The sequence below is a fragment of the Melanostigma gelatinosum genome, assembly GCF_949748355.1.
Source record: "Melanostigma gelatinosum genome assembly, chromosome: 16".
Classification (NCBI taxonomy): domain Eukaryota; kingdom Metazoa; phylum Chordata; class Actinopteri; order Perciformes; family Zoarcidae; genus Melanostigma; species Melanostigma gelatinosum.
The window spans coordinates 19,802,915-19,816,308 of NC_136649.1; the positions used below are offsets into that span (position 1 = coordinate 19,802,915).

The following is a 13,394-nucleotide window of genomic DNA, read 5'->3' on the forward strand; positions in this document are numbered from 1 at the left end:
ATTTCCCATCAACAGATGTAAACAGAGCAGTGATATCATTAAGTTAATAATTTCACTGGTCACTTGTGCTATTTGTATCTATGTTGCTGCACATTCTCCATAATTAGAAGGTGATTTGTCATGGACTTAACACCAGCTGCTGTAGCTAAACTCTAATGAATGGATCAGTGGCAGTTCACAGGTGGATGGGGTATTGCTGCCTTCGAGTGCTCCTCATGAAATCTCACCTTTGAGCTCAGAGTTTCACCCTAGTTTTAGTCCCATAGAATGATCTCAGACCTGATTTAGGGTCATTTCCAATCTGTCAATAGTTAAACATTTTGATTTTTGATTATTTTTATACATATTTAAAGCATCACTGGAGGGCGCTTGAGAGCCAATATTTTCGTTGACAACTACTTTTATAATTGTTGTGCATTTGATATTAAATAACTTGAAACTTTAGATGCCTTGTCAATTCCCACCATCAAACACATTGACACAGCCCCACGTACCAACTGCTGGCAAATATTGTCTTAAATATCTGTGTATCAGCTCTCAAAAGACCAAGTCGAAGCAGTAAGTCATGTGCTTAATATAATAGTATACTTAATTATTTATTCAAAGTCTTTAACTCTCAATGCTACTGCATTTCCACAATATCATGAATAAGTTAGTGAAGGTTTGTTCCCAGATTATATTTATTACTTGTTGCCAAATTAAATTCAAACAATAAACACAGTTTCATTTTTAAACAATTAAACATAATTATTCGAAATAAAGTTAACATATTATTTACATAAACTTTTTTTTACATTGTATTAGGTTTCACAAATAACTGCACATGTATATTCTATCTATCAATCTATATATATATATATATATATATACGATTTACTGACATAAATGCAAGGCACTTAAAGTTATTGCTGTCCAGATGACTTGTATTTCTACGATTTTAAATCATAAACATTTTTAGCTTTAAACTTCTATTATTATTTTTTAAATAAATGTACAGTTTTGGTTCATCTATTTCTGGAAAAAAAGTCTTGGTTAGTTTTACTTTTATTTATTATTTCTATTTTTACATATCGGCGGATTATAATTTTAACTAAAGTGAACTGGTATGTGTCCACTGAAAAATAAAAAAATAAAATTGATTTGCTCGTGAACGCAGCATGTGTGCAGTTCACGCGCCGCCCTTTGCGCCACGTCAGCCAGCACACACTTCCTGAGGAGTTCACTTTGCAGAACCATGTGCGCAGGTCTGTTCATACACGGATCGAGCGCCTGAACTTTGCCTCATTGGCCAGTTTGTTTGTTAAACTTCGTCTCGAGGAAAACGTGCATGTCCTTCAGCGTGTCGCGAGCCTTGCTGCGTTCACGAGAAGTCGTGTCAAGTCAAATCAAGGTGAACAGCGGCTCGTGCTGCAGTTGTACGATGCTCACTGCTTGCTCGTGTTGCTAAGAGGGATCGGTTGTGAAGTTGGTGAGTTTTTAAGTTCTTTCTTTGTCACTTTTACTGATTTTAAAAGTCGGAGTAAAAGTAACATTTCCTAATTTGTCAATTTCATTCATTTTTAAAGTTGGTGTGTAAAAGTTAAATGTCCCCTATTTGTCACTTTTATTCATTTTTCAGTGTGAGAATCATTGACAAATATGATTAAATAAAAACAAATGAGACATTTCTCATATTTGTTTTAAAACCTTCTGGTGTGCATGTTTTTTTTTTTGTTTGTCTTTCTGCTCTCTTATCACACGCAGCCAAGTTAATATTGCACTTTCATCAGTGTTTGGTTAAGTTGTTTTTTAAAGCATGCTGTGGATTTGGAGTCATGCTTTATTCTACAAGTAACCTCATGCTCAGACTCTAATGAACTCCTCAACTCCCCTTTCACCGCACAGCCTAGAAGCAACCTGTTGCAGAGATCCTGTTATTCCCGTCTTCAGGTCTGAACATCAGCGCCATGACGGGTGACATGGTGGTCTGGAGGGGTCTGACCTGGATGAAGCAGGCGGCCTGCAGAGCCTCACCGGGAGGCCTGCACGGCACCGGGAACCAGAGGCTGGTAAACGTCCATCACGGTGCCGGATCAGCGAGGGTGAGCAAGTCGGCCGTGATTTGTCCGTCATGCAGGATAGAGTTTCACAAACATGCAACCCAGATACTTCCTGAGTCAGTTCCTGCCATTATCACCTCATCAACGCCAACAATAGTGAGCAGGGCAGTGAGGCGGACCATGCTGGAGTGGAAAACACAAGTTGTCAGCTCCTTGATTTCCTCCAGAATCTCAAAAGTACTCTCGAGCTGAGATTAGTGGATCAACACGAACAGATTAATCAGCACATTTTTTAAATCTAGTGACATTTTTAAGGAACACTTCAACGTTAACGGCATCATTTTTGTCACTTTTACACTTTTGTTTTCGTACAGATTAAACAAAGTTTCGAGGTGCTGGTTTTTCAGAATTTTGGTGCCTTCAGACAGACCCATGCTAGCTGTTTCCAGTCTTTTTGCTGAGCTAACCAACTGCTGGCTGTGGCTTAACAGCCAAGAGTGTTATCCATCTTCTCATCTAACTCTCGGAAAGTGAATAAGCCCATTTCCCAAAATGTTGAACTGTTCCTTTAACACCTACTCGTATGAATCATGTTTTCCCGTCCAGGAGACGTTCAACAAACAACGAGAAGTCTGCGTCCTCAGAGCCTCGGCGGCACAGCGGCACAGATATTCCACAGTTGGAACTTGTTTCAGTGCGTGTTTCACAGGAAGTGCTAACGCCAGACAGGTGACCTGCAGTGGAAGACCCAGCACTAAGCCCATGAGGTACCACGGGGGCTGGTCCCGCCAGCTGTTCTCTGGCCATACCAGGTTGTTTAACCAGGACAACTCCACAGTGGGCCATCTGACGCCAGAGGACGGTGATAAAGCAGGAAACGCCAAGAAAACCGACATCAAGCAACACAAGCAAGTGGTATCCACTCAACACTTTTCTATAAATCAGTGTTTGAATGACGTTGCCGTATAGGTCTCTTTCAGGGTTGTGGGTTTTATTTGTCTTTTGTCCTGTTGAGTTTAGTGCTTGTATTTCAGCTCAGCGACAGAGCCAGAGAGAGGAAGGTGCCCGTCACACGGATAGGAAGGCTGATGAATTTTGGAGGTATGTGTGTTTAGTGGCATTCTGGTAGCTGTTTTTAAAAGAAAAGTGACATTAATATCATTGTAGTCCTCAGAGAAGAAACTGTAGTGACTATAAATATGTAAAACTTCTGCCAATAAAGCCTTCAGTCCTGTGTAAACTTGCGTGGAAAAAAGTTTCTTCCTCACAAAACATTGTCAAAGCTGATTTTTTTTTAAATTTGAAACCGGCATTGTTTACGTGCATGTGTCTCTGCCTTTGCTGCTGCTTTGTTTCTGCATTACAGCCACATGTAAATCAGTGGAATAATGTGAAACCTTTAACATGGAGGTGTGTCGCTCGAGTGCACGACAACACCGCTACATAATGCTACTAATGGTAAAAAACCCCAAAAAACTTCAAGGATACCTTCAAGTTTCAGTAATTTAGAATGTTCAGACTAGGAATTTTATCTGTTAGAGCTGATGTTATTAGTCAATTAGTTGGTCAATGGGAAATACCAAAATGGAACCTGCTTAAATGTAATTATTTATGTTTTCCTGACATTTTATGGAACGATTAATTGAGAAAATAGGCAGCAGATTAATTCAAAACAGAAGAAGAAAAAGATTAGTTGGAGCCCCTCTCTGTGTGTTTCTTTACCAACGTAATCTAAAGTGGACTCGATTGTTGACACGAGTTGTACGAATGGCGTTTTGCCGCTCTGGCCCTTCCTGGAGAGCAGTGCTGAGAAATCAACAGCTTGAGAAAATGTTTCGGGGACGTGTGCCGGAGTCCTGATTGAGAATCCAGCTGGTGTGAAACGTGTTGGCGTCACACTGAGTCGTTTCGTATCCGTTGTTTATTCCGCTTCTGTCACGGACTTAAATGACCCCTGAACTCTCAAAGGCTCCGCGTGTTGCCCTGAGCAATCAAACCCACCTCTGGTTACTGATTGCTGTTGTCAGATGGTGAAGGTAACACTGGCCATTTATAACATTATCAATCTGGCAATTTTCTTTTTTTTAACGTCACCTTTCAAACAGTTCCTGTCAATTCGAAGAGAGTTTGTGAATCATGTTGTAGTAGCGCTGTGCCTGTTCGGAGCGGCCTGGATGCCGCTGCTTGCGCCGCTCATACAAACGGCTGAAACAACTGTGAAATACACATCGGTTCATTGAAAAAAAACACACCAGGGGCTGACTTTCCTCTTGGGCAAGGTAGGCAGCCTGGGACCCCTGACTAAAAGCGCCCCTAAGATTTATAGATACATTATGATTTTAAGATAAGTATATCGAATTATGTTCCTATTCAAATTCATTGTACCCTGAAATGAATCACAAAAGGCCCCTGACGCACTTAAAATAGTATGTTACTGGTTACGTTGCAGATTTGCTGAACTAAATATAACAATTCAAATATGATTAATTATTCATAAACCTGTCGGGCGTCGTATTCGACTTGAAAGATCCACCTTGTGCTGATAATGCCTCTCTTCACTTGAAATACACTTAGTTTACTTTTACTGTGCGGTATTTATAGTTTTACTTCATAACGTACTTCTTCTACCAACATTCATTCAATACAGGGTTGCCAGGGGCCCCTAAATCCCCACCAGGTCACCATTAATCACTGGCAGACGCATCGGTGGAATACGCTCAGTGGAGGTCATTTTCAAATAGCGCGGTTCTAAAGAAGAGCATGGATTTAAGTAGCAGACAATACGTTTCATTGGTGTTATACGTCAGTATCAAGTCTTACTCACGGAGGGCAGACTCTCGGTCACACTGGGGAAATAGTTTGTTTATTAGTCACCTTGTCGATAGATATTATTTTCTTTTTGCAGGGCTGGCGGTTGGACTCGGCATCGGGGCGATCGCTGAAGTGGCCAAGAAGAGTTTGAAACCCAAACAAGGAGGGAAAGGTAATAAGAGGACGAGAAAGGCGACCGTGGTCACTCTTCCTCTTGCGGCTGTAGACGTTACTCTAAAGTAACTCTGCCTACGTTTTATCTTTCATAACATTTCAATTGACTTCAAATTTTAGACTATGAACAATGTATTTTATGTGAAGTTCCTGTGATAATAGATAGTGGTGTATATAACCGCTACTATTGGATTGAAGTAGATGAATTTCAAAAATATAAGAAGTAACGGTCTTATTTGGAGCTGAAATACAATATCCAATAAATGTGATAATGAAATGTTTTTGTTTTTTTTAAGGTGATAAAAAATCCGTTCTGGACTCGAGTGCCTTCCTCTCTGAAGCCAACGCTCAAAGAATCGTCCGGACACTTTGTAAAGTCCGAGGCGCTGCTCTGAAAATTGGCCAGATGCTCAGCATTCAAGGTGAGTCACCTCTGGTGGAAAGAAACTTCAGTCAGTACATTTAAGTACACTTTTAGGTGCTTATCCTATTTTGTCATGCTGTTTTTGTTTAAGTACTACACAATGAAATTATATTGCATAATTAGACTGAAGTAATTAGAAATAAGACTTTAATGAATGTTTTATGACATTTTTACACAACTCATGATTTTTTTCATACATACTATTTTTCATGAGATGAACAATTTTATAACATTTTTATGCCGACCAGTCCACCTGGACTCAAGGATGAACTGATTAGAATTTGGTGGTCACTGTGACTTCACGAAATATATTTTTGTCTATAACTCAGGAAATCATATGCCAATTTTCACAATGGCTAATAGGATAAAGTGATGACATTTTGGACAGATAATAAGTTAGTTTTTGCCCCCAAAAAAGTGAGTGCCGGTGCTTTGTTGCTTTAGTAATAGGCTGTGGACTTTCAATTACATTTTATTTTTTAAATTTCATGTCACAAATTTCTATTCAAACAATAAATCGCTAATTGTTACACAATACTGAAAACTACTTATTTTTTTCTAGATATTCAAATCATTTATTTTCTGAACACTTTAAGAGCTTCTCGTCCATGTTGATATTTGTCCATGGTCAATAAAGATACTATGTTGACGCCAACAAACGCACAAAGTCCTTAAAGTGCTCAAACTCTGCATCCTGCTGTTTACGTGACGTAATTGACCAAATGTTCCATTATTCAAACCAATGCTTTCTATTTTCACTTGCGCCGTACAAAATGACCAAGAAGATTCGTCACTTCCAGGTTTTTGAAAGATTTTCAGGGATTTATCTTTCAGAAGGAATCAGATGCTGATCGCTGTTGACTGTAATAACACACGAGCCTGCATAACGCTGAGTTTTCACTCTGTTCGTCTCATTTGCTCTCTCAGACGACGCCTTCATTAACCCTCAGCTGGCCAAAATCTTCGAGCGTGTTCGACAGAGTGCGGACTTCATGCCCCCTAAACAGATGATGGTAGAGTTTGGAGAGCCGTAATAAACGACCCGAACTCGCTAAACTCAAGTTCATCGATGAGACGGTTTTATGTTCTCTCTGCAGAAAGCCATCGGCAGTGACCTCGGCCCCAACTGGAGAGACGAGCTGGAGTACTTTGAGGAGAAGCCGTTCGCGGCGGCGTCCATCGGTCAGGTGCATTTAGCGAGACTAAAGGACGGCCGAGAGGTCGCCATGAAGATTCAGGTGAGAGGAGCGTTAAAACACAGAAGCAAACTATTACAAAATGCAGCAAGAAAAGAAATCGCACAATGAAATCTGTGCTTTCAGTACCCTGGAGTCGCCAAGAGTATCAACAGTGACGTGAATAATATCATGACTGCTCTGAGTTTAAGCAACGTGCTGCCTCGAGGTAACTGTGTTGGAGAGCTTTTTATCATATTTATAACTGCTGCTATTGTCTAGTGTTGCTAACCTCTTCAACATACTCTCCCACATCAGGAGCTTTCCATGATTGTCAGCGGTCTAACATTTTCCCTCCGTTACAGGTCTGTTTCCTGAGCACCTCATTGAGGTCATGAGCCGTGAGCTGGCACTGGAGTGTGATTACATAAGAGAGGCCAAATGTGCCAAGAGATTCCAGTAAGTTGTTCACACTTGTTCTTTGCGCACACACCGACTCTGGGAATTCAGTTCATAGTATATTCGTGAAAGCCTTTACAACCGTTTTTGCCTTTGAACCCGGAAATATGAAGCAATGCTTTTCTGTGAGCAGTTCAATAAACATCGTTGTACATGAATAATTTTTAGAGCCTTGAAAGAATAACATTACTAATCAAGAAACACTGCATTAGAGCCAGGCTAACTTTCCCCCCTGTTTCCAGTCTTTATGCTAAGCTAAGCTAACCAGCTGCTGGCATTTACTTCATATTTATCCTACAAACATGAGCAGGAAAGAAATCGAATAAGCGTATTTCCACAAAATATTCATTTTAAGAGCAACGGTTGAACTTCAGCTGTCAAGTTGATGCCGGCGATGTGTTTCTTATTGCTGTGTTGTTGCCGTTCGTGTGTCAGAGAGCTGCTGAAGGATCACCCGTACTTCTACGTGCCTGATGTGGTTGACGAGCTGAGCAGCCCGCACGTCCTCACCACAACGCTGGTGCCCGGTTTCCCGCTGGACAAGGCCAGCGACCTCTCCCAGGAGCTCAGGAATGAGGTACGAATTCAGACCTGTGCACTGCCAATACGTCGACCACTTTGGAAGGGTTCAAGGTGCTGTGCCGAATGCAGAGACCTTTTTTTTTTTTTAAACCCCGGAGTCGGCACAATATTTGAGCGTCCATAATAATGCTGTGCTGTATACGTGGAGCACTGTTTTCTTTCTCCTCCTTTGCTTCTGATAGATTTGTGAGCAGATCTTGACTTTGTGCCTGAGAGAGCTCTTTGAGTTCAGATTCATGCAGACTGATCCAAACTGGTCCAACTTCTTCTTTGATCCCCAAGCTCACAAGGTCCGTTTGTCTCAACCCCCTCATTTGATTTGCTCACCGTTGGTCCGTTTGGCGTTTCCCCCTTCTTCACCGAAGTCAGTTTTTCTGTTTCATGTTTCCAGGTTGCACTGTTGGATTTTGGAGCTACGCGGGGATTTGATAAGAGTTTCACTGACGCCTACATCGAGGTAAGAAGCTGTAGAAATGTGTAAAGTTGCTTTCCTTATTGGGACACATCACTCCACACCAAATTATTGTTTTTTTAAGAGTTTTCTAAATAAAAATGAGGTCATCGTTGACTGGTCAATCTGGTTTGTTTAAGTTTTATTTCATGTTTGTAATCGGATGCAGTGAAAGTATCATTTATCCATCATGTAAAATATGTCATAACATGAAAAGATATCTTGGTAAAACACGACAGGGAATTAGTTTTTATTAGAAACATATATATTTAACTATTTTGTCATGGGGTCAGCAATACTGTTGGCTTAAAATAATTCATAACTTGCTTTATTTTCCTGCAGGCATTACATTTTAATCAGTTTTTCACTTTAATTTCTCAAATCAGATTATTAATGCAGCTGCTAATAACGACAGAGAAGTCGTCCTCCGGAGATCCAGAGACATGAAGTTCCTCACAGGATATGAGTCAAAGGTAATAAAGACAAACCTCTTCACTATGAACCACAACATACGATACTGACATCCTTAATGGCTTTTTTTGATATACTATTCAAATACATTTGATGGAATTAGTTTAGAGATGCTGGCAGGAAGATTTAGTTCCCTTAAATTTGGAGAGTGACTAAGTGTACCGGTATATCCTTAAATGTAGAACTTCTGCGTCCTAAACTCAGGTGATGGAGAATGCCCACGTGGATGCGGTGATGATCCTTGGAGAGGCGTTCTCTTCTGAGCAGCCCTTTGACTTTGGAGCTCAGAGCACCACAGAGCGCATCCACGGCCTCATCCCCGTGATGCTGAGGGAGCGACTGACGCCGCCGCCCGAGGAGACGTACTCTCTTCACCGCAAGATGGGTGGTTCCTTCCTCATCTGCTCTAAACTCAAAGCTAGAATATCCTGCAAGAACATGTTCCGGGACATCTATGAGAACTACTGGAGAGATGGGACGCCCGGCAGCAACAAACTAGCTTGAAAACTGGTTTTCCAAAACCATATTCAATCGCTCATTTTTGACCAGGACTCTCATCCAGACGAACGTGAACATTGCTTTTCTCAGTAATGTGTGAAGAATATGTCTGTTGTGTACAAACTAAAAATCTTGTCTGTGTGGTTAGAACAGTTTAAATCAATGTTGTAAAAATAAAGTAAGCAATGAACGGCAAATTATTGAAATTATGATTTTTTTTTTTATCAAAGGTGTAAGTTATTATCCAAAAATGTAAGAAATAATGAATCAATACTGATTGTCTAGTCACATGAATATTAAAACATTTTCCATTTGCTGCATTTATACAGGTGAAAAACATTACAACCCATCACTCCACGGTAAGTTTTATCTGTAAGTCATAAATATATCAGGGAAGGATACTGTGGGTACAAATATGACATTCAGCTACTTCATAAATAAACATTGTGTCGGTGTAATGACTGCAAAAGTTTATCAAATGAATAAGCAAAACTCAAACATTGTAACGGCATTAATACAAAGCTCTAAGATCTTGAATATATTCAGAAGTGTAGCTGTGCACCTGGTAATTATCAGCCTCTTATTAAAAATAGTTGCAGAAACCGATGTAAACACGCAGTCATGGTGCCGTCAGCAGTCTCCCTTCTATTGCTCCACTTGGATTGTTACACTGGAGAAGCCAAACTCGGAGCGCAGAAGCTTTGTCGCCTTCATGAGGACGATCTGTGCATCAGCGTCTTCTTCTGAGGACACGAATACAGGAAACATTTTCTTTAAGTTGTTTACAATCCATCTTGAATATGAATCATATTACATTGACAGCTTGACTATAACATTCCATAAAAACATTGTTAGTATGCATTAACAATATAAAAAGCTATAGTAGTCACAATATACATTATAGTATGCTAGAAAAGTATTTGTGTATTATGCCATAAAAATGTCACCTAGTATAATAAAGTAATTGTACACAATGGCATTCTATAGTAAACGATAAAAAGGTCTTAAGAAAGTCATAGTATAGTATGCCATGAAAATAAAAGTCATGGTACAGTATGTACAAAAGTGGGTAAAACTGTCAGTATAGTATTTTAGGCCATTAAAAAGTTGTCAAAATGTACTATTTCAGAATTCTTTTATTTCAATGTCATAGTATAATATGGCATAAGAAGTCATAGTATTATAGTATGTCGTAAAAAAAACACGTCATAGTATGGTGTCATCAAAACTCTTGAATTGAGATTTCAGATGTATTAAAGACTCCACCCCCCCATTTCTTCCATGCATCTATGAGGAGATATGTGTTGTGACAATAGTCTACAAAGGTATTAAACTTCAGGAGCATCAACTTCCATCACCTACTCTCAGGCTGTGTTGATTTTACCTGTGGCCACGTGGACAGAAAGTAAAGAGTGAGTCATGTTGAGGCTCCACATGTGCAGACCGTGAACCGACACGACTCCTCGCACAGACAGCAGCAGCTCTCTCACGGCGCTGAAGTTAACGTCCTGAGGAGCGCCTGCAGAAAACAAAGACGCCGGTTAAAATGAAATGTAGTCGGTGAAACCATAATGTCACCGCAGGCACAGAAGATGTGTTTACCCTCCATCAGGATTCTGAAAATGTCCTTTGTGACAGGAAGTGTTGTTGCGAGAACAAGAACCGAGAACAGGAACGTGCAAATCGGATCTGCTACTTTGTATTGAGGCTGTGGGGAATTCACAAATGTGATTAAAACAAAATAATAAACCAAATAATTGAGCTCGTCTGGGCCTCGCCCACTTTCAGTAAATGAGGATATTGATATATTTTTCTTGCCAGTTTGTCTTCTTGTAACGTAGGTGTTTAACATGTTAGTCTATCTGTCAATACTGTTTTGGGCCAACGCTGACCCAGAAGTGGATGATGGTGGCAGCCAGCAGGACTCCGACACTTTGCACCAGATCTCCCACCACGTGGACGAAGGCCGCCTTCACACTGGCGTTGCCGTGGCCGTGATGGCGGCCGCGCCGTTTGTGCGCCTGCGGCCGGCTGGTGGGAGGCGCGTGACTGTGGCCGTGTGAGGCTCCAGACTGCTGGAGGATCAGGACCATCCTAAATAAAACAAAGTCAGAACTATTCGTTAAGAACAAGCGCCTGACCAATGATGGTGGATGACGTGATCAAACTCACAGGACGTTGACCCCCACAGCACAACCTGACGTTATGAGCATGATCTGACTGTCGATGTCGTAGTCTCCGTCAGAGACCCTCTGAATGGCCGATACGACCAGCACCGCTGTCACAGCCCAGATAGACATCACTGACAGCAACATGCCCAGAATCTCTATTTAACACAGAACATGTGTAAATGATATCAGGTTAGAGCACAAATACTGATCTCTGAAAGTACACTTTGCAGTATAGTTGGTAAATTACACATTCAAAGAAAACCAGGGCGAAATGATCACATAGAAATACATATATTCATAATAAGTGTAAACAATTTAACAACTCAAACACTATAAATGTATGTTTTAGGAAGCGGTTTATAAGATGGCAGGCAGCAAAAAACATTCATATCAAACTGAAGGAGTGTAAAATATACAGTACTTGAAGAAAGATTAAAAATGTTGATAAGACACCAACAATTAAGTGTCTTTTTTAAGTTATTCGTATTTTTTAATAGTTCATCGACCAATCTATATATTTACTGTAAAAAAGAATTCTCAGCACTGAGGTTTAAATGCTGTTTCAATATATATATATATATATATATATATATATATATATATATATATATATATATATATATATATATATATATATATATATATTTGTTTTTGTGCCTTAAAATATAAATACGCCGTCTCTAAAAATACTTGAATCAGGTCATAAAATACCCTGTAACTGTGGAGTGTAAACTCCCAGAAACAAATTCAGTGGACATGATGTCAGTTTCCAGCTTGATGTACGAATGTACGATTCACATCGATCTAAGACAGAAAGCAGCTAAGGGAAGTCACCAAAACATCAAAAACTAAACGAATGATTCCAACAAAGTGTGTTTGGATCTCACCTGCTCGATGCCACCCGAAGGTCCTGGTGTGTGTTTGAGGCCTGGAGGAGATCCACAGAGAGAAGATGCTGATCACGATGCTGCCAAAGTCAGTCAGAAGATGTGCCGCGTCCGTCATGATGGCCAGACTGTGAGCGGCGTATCCACCTGTAGAAAAGACGGAAGGGGGGGGGGGGGGGGGTGAAGTCTGGGTCAGCCTGCTTGGCCTGCTGCCACCGCGAGCCGACCCCGGACAAGCAGGGGAAAATGGATGGATGGTCCTGATATTTCTTATTACTTACATAAACTGGAACAGATCTTCAACAAGCCGATATTGGCTGATTTAGTAAGCAGCGTTTATATGTTGCACCTGGTCAAATTTAAACAATTTTCTCCATCTATAGAAGCGATCGTGTCTTTTAAGACATGAAGTCTTTATATGCAAAGTCACAAGAAACTATAGCTGTCAGATAAAGGTAGAAGTTCAAGAGCAAACGTAGAAGTGCAGATGTCTGAAGTAGCAGTAAACTGTATTTCTCAAGTAAAGCAAAAGTACCTCAAAACTGTACTTAAGGACAGCGCTTGAGTAAATGTACTTTCCATCAGTGTGACTTTCCCCTAAAGCTCATCACACACTAAATCATCCTCATTTGCAATTTAAATTATTGAAACACGAAAGTGTAATATTCATATCTGATACATTTGGGGCAGATCAAAATCAGACACGATGATGCTTATTCTTTTTTTCTTCATCTTACCAACCACCTCTCCGGTCATGAAGACGAGGCTGACAGCGCAGGCCGCGTAGAGCTTCCTTCTGGCCAAACGTCTCTCGTCCCTCTCAGCCGCCGACATGGAGCCCGCCTCCTGGCACAGCCGGTCAGGCTGCCACAGGCCGTCCACGCTGGAGGCATCTTCACTAGACTCTGATGCAGAGTCTGAACATCCGTCCTCTGGCGAACTCGCCCTGAGAGAAGACAGAACTGTATAAAACAGACGCTTAGAACAGATTTAAGTGATTCGATAAATGAAATCTGTGCCGACGTTGAGCTCATATGAGAATATAAAAAGAACATACAAGCCAAGAGGCTCCAAATGAGTCTCAAGCAGATGTTTCTCTGTTGATAACTCCATATCCTCAGGTGAGTACACTTCAGGGACTCCCTTTTAGTTTTAATGTTAAAGTGAAGCTGAACAACTCGCCAGCTGCTGTAACAGGCGTTATCTCTCAGAGGTGGAGCACAACAAGAGCCAATGGCAGGTGACGGAGCTC

General features: G+C 40.7%; 2 protein-coding genes across 2 annotated transcripts; one reads left to right on the top strand and one right to left on the bottom strand.

Annotated features, from left to right (window-relative positions):
- The first annotated feature begins 1,242 nt into the window (after positions 1–1,242).
- Positions 1,243–9,281, top strand: coq8ab (coenzyme Q8A-b). Its single transcript, XM_079287052.1, has 15 exons — positions 1,243–1,468; positions 1,885–2,081; positions 2,646–2,954; positions 3,074–3,140; positions 4,945–5,022; positions 5,321–5,446; positions 6,376–6,461; positions 6,546–6,686; positions 6,771–6,852; positions 6,989–7,082; positions 7,518–7,659; positions 7,847–7,954; positions 8,056–8,121; positions 8,502–8,588; positions 8,791–9,281. Exons 2-15 carry the CDS (start codon positions 1,947–1,949, stop codon positions 9,088–9,090), a joined length of 1,821 nt encoding a protein of 606 aa, XP_079143178.1. The 5' UTR covers positions 1,243–1,468; positions 1,885–1,946; the 3' UTR covers positions 9,091–9,281.
- Positions 9,282–9,379: 98 nt separating this feature from the next.
- Positions 9,380–13,348, bottom strand: LOC306790631 (proton-coupled zinc antiporter SLC30A2-like). The gene is made up of 7 exons (XM_079287054.1): positions 12,880–13,348; positions 12,143–12,289; positions 11,257–11,410; positions 10,977–11,178; positions 10,687–10,792; positions 10,469–10,603; positions 9,380–9,827 (listed from the first exon to the last, which is right to left on the bottom strand). Exons 1-7 carry the CDS (start codon positions 12,974–12,976, stop codon positions 9,730–9,732), a joined length of 939 nt encoding a protein of 312 aa, XP_079143180.1. The 5' UTR covers positions 12,977–13,348; the 3' UTR covers positions 9,380–9,729.
- Positions 13,349–13,394: the final 46 nt, after the last annotated feature.

Coding starts and splice junctions, on each gene's coding strand:
- LOC306790631 (XM_079287054.1), bottom strand. CDS start 12,976: ATGTCGGCGGCTGAGAGGGACGAGAGACGTTTGGCCAGAAGGAAGCTC. Junction 12,290..12,879: donor CATGACCGGAGAGGTGGTTG/GTAAGATGAAGA, acceptor TCTTTTCTACAG/GTGGATACGCCGCTCACAGT. Junction 11,179..11,256: donor GCTGTGGGGGTCAACGTCCT/GTGAGTTTGATC, acceptor TGTTTTATTTAG/GATGGTCCTGATCCTCCAGC.
- coq8ab (XM_079287052.1), top strand. CDS start 1,947: ATGACGGGTGACATGGTGGTCTGGAGGGGTCTGACCTGGATGAAGCAG. Junction 3,141..4,944: donor AAGGCTGATGAATTTTGGAG/GTATGTGTGTTT, acceptor TTCTTTTTGCAG/GGCTGGCGGTTGGACTCGGC. Junction 7,083..7,517: donor AAATGTGCCAAGAGATTCCA/GTAAGTTGTTCA, acceptor TTCGTGTGTCAG/AGAGCTGCTGAAGGATCACC.